The following is a 9806-nucleotide window of genomic DNA, read 5'->3' as shown; positions in this document are numbered from 1 at the left end:
AAAGAGAGCCAGAATATGGCAAGAAATCTAGATTGCTCGCCGTGTTTGGAAACAGTCAGTCATAAAACGCAACAGGCCTCTGAATACATGAGATTTTTTTTTCTAAAACAAAAATATTACTTCTCCCCTTTTTCATGATACATTTTGAGGAAGTTGCTGTTCCTGGTTTACAGTCCCTTTGGGGAGTCTGTGTGGGCTGCCAGCTACCTTGGATTTATCTAGATTCCTTTTTGACTTCTAAGTTAAGGGTTTGCGTTCAATAAAAACAATTTAAAGTGAATATTTAGTCTCCCGAATGACCACAAAATTTTAAAAATCCCATTAAAAACAAGCAGTTAGAGAAAAAAACATACATGAATCACACAATTACTTGCTAGGAAAGTAAAGAGTGTATTTTGATGTATCGATGCTCCTGGCTTTCATCTGCTTTGCTAACCAGCACTTTCTTTATTCCTGTTCTTATAGTTGTCATGGATGATGATGATGACTCGTGTCTCCTTGATCTTATCGGGTAAGATGCTCATTCCAAAATCAGGGTAAATCAAACGTGTGAGGTTTGCTGTACTAAAACAACCTAATAAGCATATGAAAAACTGGATAGGTTTTTGGGGTGCCGGCTGGCTCAGTCGGTGGAGCATGTGACTCTTGATCTCGGGGTCATGAGTTCAAGCCCCATGTTGGCAGTAGAGATTTTTTTTAATTAAAAAAAAAAAAAAGGTGGGTTTTTAAAATGAAAATCAACAAGAATATGGATTAGCAAATAAAGAGACAAAAATATTTGGATAGGATAGGATTCATAATATATTAAATTTACCTTCTAACAAATCCCAGGAGGCAGACATGAGTGATAATAGGAAATGGAACATCATGAAGAAATCAGTAATAAAACAACAACAACAAAAAACCCTATTAATAAAATTGTTTAAAAATAGGGAGAGAATTTTATTCAAGCTAATACGTCATTTTCTTCTTACCCTAGTGAAAATGAATCCCAAATATAGGTCACGTATTTATTTGCTGTTTTCCTTTCTTTGTTGCTGTTTTCCAGAGACCCACAAGCATTGAACTATTTTCTACATGGACCTAGTAATAAATCTGTAAGTCATACTTAGAACATCACAGATATAAATTTTGTCTCTTCTTTACAGTTAAAGTAATCTCACCTTATCGAATTTGTACCTTTGCAGAGCAATGATGACTTGACTAATGCAGGATATTCTGCAGCCAATTCAAATTCGATTTTCGCCAACTCCAGTGTGAGTATTGGAAACGGAATCTAGCGATAAAGTGTTTGTGTCTCATTGGTGGCTTGTGAATCGAGGCTTTCATTGCCTTTGGATCTTGATGAGAGTTACTGCCTTGTCTTCTGTAATTGACACGGAGGGAGGATCTGCTGAATGATGTTGGCATTGTCTCCTTTCACTTCGTCGATTCCGATAAGCTATATATGAGATTTCCTTTGCCATTTGACTCCAAAATGTGATAACCTAAGAAAGTCACATTAGAAAGTTTTAGACCTTTCACAAAGCTTTAACTAAATTATTAATTGTAGTCACTTACTAATCATACTAATCATCTGATCACGTTAGCGTGGTTAACCACATCGATCCGCCGGTAACCCCGTGGAGTGGGTTCTGTTACGATCTGCATTTGCACCTGAAGGAGCTAGAGCACAGAGAGGCTAGTAGCCACTCACAAGTCTGCAGCCGGGAGTTGCAGAGCTAGGATTCGCCCTCGGGTGGCCCACTCTTGATCCCATATTCTCAAGCTCTAGGAGCATCTAGACAAGAAACCTGACCTCTGGGGGATAGGGAAGTCCTGCTTGCAGACTACATGCGGATACCTGTGGCTAAGCCTGTGTTCCTTTCATCTTTTCAAGTGCCTTCTTCTATCGCAGACGGTAGCCCAGAGTCAGACTGCCCAGGTTTGAGTCTTCACTCTACCGCTTACTAGCCATGTAACCTTGGATCTATCACTCCGTCTCTGTAAGGTTCAGAAACCAGGAGAATAATAGAACTACCTCCTAGGTTGGTTAACATTAATTGACTAGTCCGTGGAAACCACTTGGTGCAGTGCTCAATAAATGTTAACTTACCAGAAGGGCCTTAATTTTCTTCATCTATAACACAGAGTAGTATTCGGAAGGTCCTTGGGAGTGCACAGTTCTTTCAAGTATTTGTGTGTAAGGTAGGTCGGATCGTATCATGCGAGACACCTCCACATGCTAGGGGAGGCTTTAAAGTCACAACACCGATCTCCTATAAGGCTTGTGAACCAGGAGCATTTCTGAAATTCATTCTGAATAATAACTTCATGTGGTACCATTAAGCCCATAAAGTAGATATTTAGCCTGTCCCTCAACGTTAATGATTTTTATTTACCAACCCTCCCCCTTCCATGTGAGTATTAATTCTAACTTTTCAGACTGCTTCATTCAGTATGTATGTATTGGGTATTTTTATTACATCATGTCAGGTATAGTAGAAATATTTTTAAAGCTCTGAAAAACATAGCTGATCAAACTTATGGTCTGTTAGTTTGCATGTTATAAAAACACTAAACTGTGTATGACCACTGTGGAGATGCCCATGGTTGTCTAGGTACTGAACTGTAAAACAAAAAACAAAAAACAAAAACAAAAACACACCACCTTGCTTTCAGTTGCTTTCCCCACACCCTTTCAAATGACTCTTTAAGTCCTGCCACATTGGTCCCACTTCAACTGATGGTTGATTGAGGGTCAAATGAACTAGTCTTGGCTTTTCTACCAAGTTCTTCCCATCATCTGGCCCCCAACACCTTATTTGCCAAGAGCTCAGAATCTCTACAGTTTTACAAGTTGGAACTCTTATTCTTCACTGACCTGTTTTTGATTTTTTTCTCTTCTTTTTTTAAATTTTCAATTGTGTTTAAACATTTACAAAATACACCAGATCATCACCATTTTAAGCATACAGTCCAGTAGTGTGAAGTACATTCATATCACCTCCACCTTATCTTAAATAGCTGTTGATTCCATATATTTCCTTTTATAATCTTGACCTGTCCCCCCAAAACCAGCTGGACGGTGGAGTGTATCTTATTTATCACGTTCAGTTCTCTTCATATGCCTGTGTTGTCCCTAGTTGGAATGCCCATTCCTAAGGGCTCCTTTAAGGACAGAAACTCACACAGAAGTGGGTGCTTGATAAATAAACTATTGATGGACTTTTATTTTTGAATAGAACACTGAAGTAGTTTTGAAAGCGTCATGATAGGCTGATTCCTTCTAAGAAATCAAACGACCATTCACTCATTTTATGTGGGAAGCTTGTTTTTGTCTCGACTAGTCTTGCCTGGGGTGTTAGGGGTTAGAACTAGGGGTGGGGGTCTGAGAAGCCTCGAAAGAGAGGGCTAACTCTGGGCTACCTTCTAGACCTCTAACAGAACAATACCCAGAACGCCCAAAACTCACTCGGACTCCCATCGTACAGAGGACCAGCCATGGCCATCTCCTGGATACACACGCACCCTGGGCTGAGTCCCACTCAAGCCCTGGACTGGGGGCAGTTCTGAAAAATCAAATGTGTGCCAGTATCTCAAAAAATGAAGCTAAACTCCAGGTAGTCATCAGTATGTTCCTGCTATTTATCTATTTTCAATAAAATATTTTACCAGAGCAATGAATGCGTACACTTAACAGAAGCAATGTCAGACATTACTGAGGAAATAGAAATAGCAGAATAAGCGGAGCACTTTGGAGAGTCGTGCCTGAAAAGCAGACTGTTAGGCTTTATCCTATTCAAAAGGGAGGTGCTTTTTACTATTATTGTTTGTTTGCTTGGTTTTTGGTTTTATCGCTTGTTTGTTTTTAAGAATCTCTTTCGAAGGTTCGCTATGCCAGGTAACACACTGCTTATTGTTGTAGAATGCTGATCCTAAGTCATCCCTCAAAGCTGTAAGCAACCAGCTTGGAGAAGGGCCCAGTGATGGACTGCCACTCTCAAGTAGCCTTCAGTTTCTGGAAGATGAACTTGAGTCTTCTCCTCTTCCTGATCTCAGTGAGGACCAACCTTTCGACATTCTTCAGAAATCCTTGCAGGAGGCCAATATCACTGAACAGACGTTGGCCGAAGAGGCATATTTGGACGCCAGCGTAGGGTCAAGCCAGCAGTTCGCACAAGCTCAGCTTCATCCTTCTTCATCAGCATCCTTTACTCAGGCTTCTAATGTTTCAAATTACTCAGGTCAGACGTTGCAGCCTATAGGGGTGACTCACGTGCCTGTGGGAGCATCGTTTGCAAGCAATACGGTGGGTGTGCAACATGGCTTTATGCAACACGTGGGGATCAGTGTTCCCAGCCAGCATCTGTCTAACAGCAGTCAGATTAGCGGCTCTGGTCAAATACAGCTAATTGGGTCATTTGGTAATCAACCTTCCATGATGACTATTAATAACCTAGATGGATCCCAAATCATACTGAAGGGCAGCGGGCAGCAAGCCCCCTCAAATGTGAGTGGAGGGCTCCTGGTCCATAGACAGACTCCTAACGGCAACTCGTTGTTTGGGAACTCCGGTTCCAGCCCGGTGGCACAGCCTGTCACCGTTCCGTTTAACAGCACAAACTTTCAGACATCTTTGCCCGTGCATAACATCATCATTCAGAGGGGTCTTGCGCCTAATTCAAATAAAGTCCCAATTAATATCCAGCCAAAGCCTATCCAGATGGGTCAGCAGAATACGTACAATGTGAACAATTTGGGAATACAGCAGCACCACGTTCAACAAGGGATCTCTTTTGCCTCTGCCAGCTCACCCCAGGGCTCCGTAGTTGGTCCGCACATGTCTGTGAACATTGTAAACCAACAGAACACAAGAAAACCAGTCACCTCACAGGCAGTGAGCAGTGCCGGGGGTAGTATCGTTATTCATTCTCCCATGGGCCAGCCTCATACACCCCAAAGTCAGTTCCTCATACCCACAAGCCTTTCCGTCAGTTCCAACTCGGTACACCACGTCCAGACCATAAATGGGCAACTGCTTCAGACTCAACCTTCTCAGCTCATCTCCGGCCAAGTGGCCTCAGAGCATGTCATGTTGAACAGAAACTCTTCCAACATGCTCAGGACCAACCAACCGTATTCTGGGCAGATGCTGACCAACCAGAATGCCGCCGTCCAGTTAGTGTCTGGGCAGACGTTTGCCGCCTCTGGAAGCCCAGTGATAGTCAATCACGCCTCTCCTCAGATCGTCGGTGGACAGATGCCCTTGCAGCAGGCGTCGCCAACCGTGTTACACCTGTCCCCCGGGCAGAGCAGCGTCTCCCAAGGAAGACCTGGCTTCACCCCCATGCCCTCGGTGACCAGCATGGCAGGACCTAGTCGGTTCCCTGTTGTCAGCTCCTCCAGCACTGCCCATCCCAGTCTTGGGTCTGCGGTTCAGTCGGGCACATCAGGATCAAACTTTACGGGAGATCAGCTGACCCAGCCAAACAGGACTCCAGTACCGGTCAGCGTGTCTCATCGTCTTCCAGTTTCTTCTTCCAAATCTACCAGCACCTTCAGTAACACACCTGGATCAGGAAGCCAGCAGCAGTTCTTCTGTCAGGTATGTTTGCTTTATCACGCGCGTGTTTGGAGGATTATGGAGCAGAACAAATGGAATGTGTATTTCACAGAATATCGTTTTCATTCTAGGCTCCCAGTTTATTAACTTCCAGTTTTCACCCTATGATTGGTTACCTTTACTCTTCCTAATTAAAATGCTTTATCTATCCTAGCATTGTGTTTTGGAGTGGGGACTCGAGTCAGACTCGGATTTGACTCTAAGCTTTATGACATAGAGCAAGTCTTAACTTACCTCACTAGACCTAGTTTTCCTCATCAGTGAAATAGACATATACTAGTACCATTCCATGGGGTAATTGGGGCGATTAAATGAGGTAATCCAAATAAAGCGCTTAGTGGAGTCCCTAACAGCAAATAGCAAATACTCAATGAGAGCCCACTGATACATATACTTGAGGAAATGTATTATGGGCATTTAAAATGAAAGCTTAGTGTAGATTATGTACTTACATCATGGAGTAAGCCACTAGGTCATATAACTGTGGGCTGGGCCAAGAACTTGGGGCTGCTTCTTAGGTGCCAACGGGAAAGGCCCAGGGACTCAGTGTGACTCATCAGTGGGTAACTGGCCTGCGCCAGAGGGATGCATATAGAGGGAAGAATCCCAAATTACCATGGGCAACTGGTAAACCCACAGAAGGATTATGTTTCTGAAAAGCATCTCAAATGTCATCAGCTTTCGTTCCCACTGCCCTGCCCCCATCTGCCCGCCGATCCTTGAACTCCTCTAGCTTCTGCTTCCTATTCCTCCTGAGCACGGCCCATCGTTCCAGCTCCACACCCTGCCTTCACCCCTGTGGTTGACCTTCCTTTGTCCTCCTTTTCCACTGCCTTGCTCCTCCACATTTACAAGTATTCAAAAACCTCTCTGTGCCAAGTACATCAGTATATCCTAAGGAAACAAAGATTATTTATGATCAAGGATATCCAATGCATTACTTTCAGTGTCAAAGGTGTATTGTGTGTGTGTTACGAAATAATGCCAGACTTCTAGGAAAGTTAAAGTTGCAAGAATAGTATAAGGAATTTCATATACCCTTCACCAAGATTCCCCAAATGTTAATGTTTTACTACCATTCGTTTTATCCTTCTCTTCCTCTCCCCCTGAACTCACTCTCTATCTCTCATACACACACACACACACACACACACACACACACACACACACACACACAATTTTGAGAGTAAATTGCAGGCAGAATGCCTCTTTACCCCTAAATATTTTGGACTTCAGTATGTATTTCCTAAAAACGGAGACAGGACTTCGGTGTGTATTTTCTAAAAATGGAGACATTCTTCCATATAGCCATAGATTATACAGTTATCAAAATCAAGAAATTAGCATGATTACAATATTATCACCTTATCTACAGACCTTATCCAAATTTAGTCCGTTTTCCCAAGAACAGTCCTTACGGCAAGAAGGGAAAAAAATTACATTGTTTTGTGTTTATGCTCCAGGATCACTGTCTAATTTTGTCGTCATGTCTTTGAATCTGGAACAGGTTCTCCATCTTTCTTTGTCTTTTATGACCTTAATATTTTCGAACAGTACAAACCAGTTATTTTGTAGAATGTCCCTCGATCCAGGTTTCTCTGCTGTTTCCTCATGATTAGATTCAGGTCATACATTTTTGATATTATTGACGTATATGTTTACATCAGAAGTGGCATGTCCTCACAATACGGACTTGTCCCATTACTGGTGGCGTAAACTTTGAACACTTGCTTGAGATGGTATCTGATGCTTCTTAATAAGTTTCTTCTAGGGGATACGTTGACTCTGTTTAGGTATCCAGCTGCTCAAACTTGCACACGCTATGTTAAGCTTCCATTGATAAATCCTGACCGAATCCGTTATTGCGGAATCAGCTATTACTGTGATGGCCACCAAATAGAGATGGTCTAATTCCGTCAGTTGTTCTACATTAATTGTTGGCATTATTACTCTAAGAAAGTTTTCCTTTTCCCCTTTTACTTATGTGTTTGTCTATATCAGTATGGACTCACAGATTCTTCTTTTTTTTTTTAAAGATTTTATTTATTTGGTTAGTTATTTGAGAGAGAGCACAAGCAGGGGGAAGGGGCAAAGGGAGAGGGAGAAGCAGACTTCCGCTGAGCAGGAAACCCCAGTGTGGGCCTCGATCCCGGGACTCTGAGATCATGACCTGAGCCAAAGGCAGACACTTAACCGACTGAGTCACCCAGGTGCCCCCTCATAAATTCTTATTTTATTCAGTCAGTTATAAATTGTTGTAGTCACTTATCTTGATGCTCGTGCCTTTGATGGCCATTGGGCACCCCTCCAAATTGGCTACTGGTCCTTCTGACACGTTTCCATCATGCCTTGAGCACTTTCTTTAATTTCTGGCAAAACAAGATGTTCCATGTTCATTTTTTACTTTCCCGCCTCTGCCCTGGAATCAGCCATTTCTTTAAGGAGATTTATTCCTTCTAGTGGAGAACAGTTTTTAAAAACCAAGATCTGAGCACTGCATGTTCATTGCAACTGGCCTACATATCTTTATACACACCCAACATCTGTAGCTATTTATAGATCAGTCCATATTAAAAACAGTGAGTTCAGGGGCGCCTGGGTGGCTCAGTTGGTTAAGTATCCCACTCTCGGTTTTGGCTCAGGTCATGATCTCAGGGTAGTGAGATGGAGCCCCATGTTGGGATCCGCGCTGGGCACGGAGTGTGCCAAAGATTCTCTCTCTCTCTCTCCCTCTGCCCCTTCCCCCTGTAAATAAATAAATAAAAGGAAGGAAGGAAGGAAGGAAGGAAGGAAGGAAGGAAGGAAGGAAAGAGAGAGGAAGGAAGGAAGGAAGGAAGGAAGGAAGGAAGGAAGGAAGGAAGGAAGGAAGAAAAAGAAAAGAAAAGAAAAGAAAAGGAAAGGAAAGGGAAGAAAGAAAGAAAGAAAGAAAGAAAGAAAGAAAGAAAGAAAGAAAGAAAGAAAGAAAGAAAGAAAGAAAGAAAGAAAAAAGAGTTCATATTGATACTTCGAATTCTAATCCAGGACCACTGGGTTCATTATTCAAGACTCCTTCTTTTCCATTTCCAAACATCTTCCATGTTTCCTCTTTTCTAACCGTGAGAAAGCAACTCCACAATATATTTACTTATTTGCTCAATCCCAGAATACACAGAAAATAGTTTCAGAATTGCTCATCCATACCACTATGAAAAACAAACCTACTGATGAGACATCAGCACCAGTTTGCAGTTCTGTCTTTAGCCTAAAGGTATATCATCAAAATACTGTGTTCATGGGGCACCGCGGTGGCTCAGTCGGTTAAGCATCCGACTCTTGGTTTCACCTCAGGTCGTGATCTCAGGTCATGAGATCGAGCTCCACATTGGGCTCTGCGGTGAGCAGGGAGTCTGCTTAAGTGTCTCTCTCCCTCTCCATCTGCCCCTCCCTGCCCCGTGCATGTGTGCTCGCTCTCTCTCTAAAATAAATAAATAAATCTCTTTTTTTTTTTAAAGGTTTTATTTATTTGTCAGAGAGAGCACAAGCAGGGTGAGCGGCAGGCAGAGGGAGAAGCAGACTCCCCGCTGAGCAGGGAGCCCAACGCAGGACTCGATCCCAGGACCCTGGGATCATGACCTGAGCCGAAGGCAGGCACTTAACCTGCTGAACAACCCAGGCGTCCCTAAATAAATAAATCTTTCAAAGTACTGCATTTGACAGTTACTCGTCTTAGTACTCCCCCCCTTGGTGTAGTTATGCTATTCATTTGAAATGTAGTTCTGCTTAGTTGCTTCTGTTCATATTTCATTGTAGGCGTCTTTCCCCACTATGCTTGTTGATTTTGCCTATTTAATTTCTTTTGAAAGTGTGACCCATTAGCATGGTTCCAAAAGCCAGGGCTCTGCAGAAAGTGTACCTGGAGCACCTCACTCTACCCTTCTCCCACCCTTCCATCTTTCCCTGCCAGTTCTCAGCCGCCTCTGTCGTCACCGATCTCATTCATCTCTAGTTGCATTATCCTATGTTTATTTTCACACACATGAGCAGACGCATGTATGGTTTCTTACTTCCCTTGCTTTCTTATTCAAAGTATAGGGTGCTGTAGATACTCTTCTACACTTTGGTTCCTAAAAAGTTTTCTAAAAAACTTTTAGGGGTGCCTGGGTGGCTCCGTCGGTTTAGCGTTTGCCTTCGGCTCAGGTCATGATCGCTGGGTCCTGGGATC

General features: G+C 42.9%; 1 protein-coding gene across 2 annotated transcripts in view; it reads left to right on the top strand.

Moving 5' to 3' along the window:
* The window catches only part of BICRAL (BICRA like chromatin remodeling complex associated protein), a 95696-nt gene that overhangs the window by 60307 nt on the left and 25583 nt on the right, over window positions 1-9806 (top strand). For both annotated transcript variants that reach the window (XM_045800694.2, XM_045800702.2), the window contains 4 exons: window positions 466-511; window positions 1049-1097; window positions 1188-1256; window positions 3908-5587. In XM_045800694.2, the coding sequence (XP_045656650.1) occupies window positions 471-511; window positions 1049-1097; window positions 1188-1256; window positions 3908-5587 (1839 nt within the window). In that variant the 5' untranslated portion in view covers window positions 466-470. The remainder of the gene's footprint in view (window positions 1-465; window positions 512-1048; window positions 1098-1187; window positions 1257-3907; window positions 5588-9806) is intronic.

Source organism: Ursus americanus, chromosome 29 (assembly GCF_024610735.1).
Source record: "Ursus americanus isolate L20-20 chromosome 29, mUrsAme1.1.p, whole genome shotgun sequence".
Taxonomy (NCBI): Eukaryota; Metazoa; Chordata; class Mammalia; order Carnivora; family Ursidae; genus Ursus; species Ursus americanus.
This window is presented reverse-complemented; position numbering and strand designations above follow the sequence as displayed.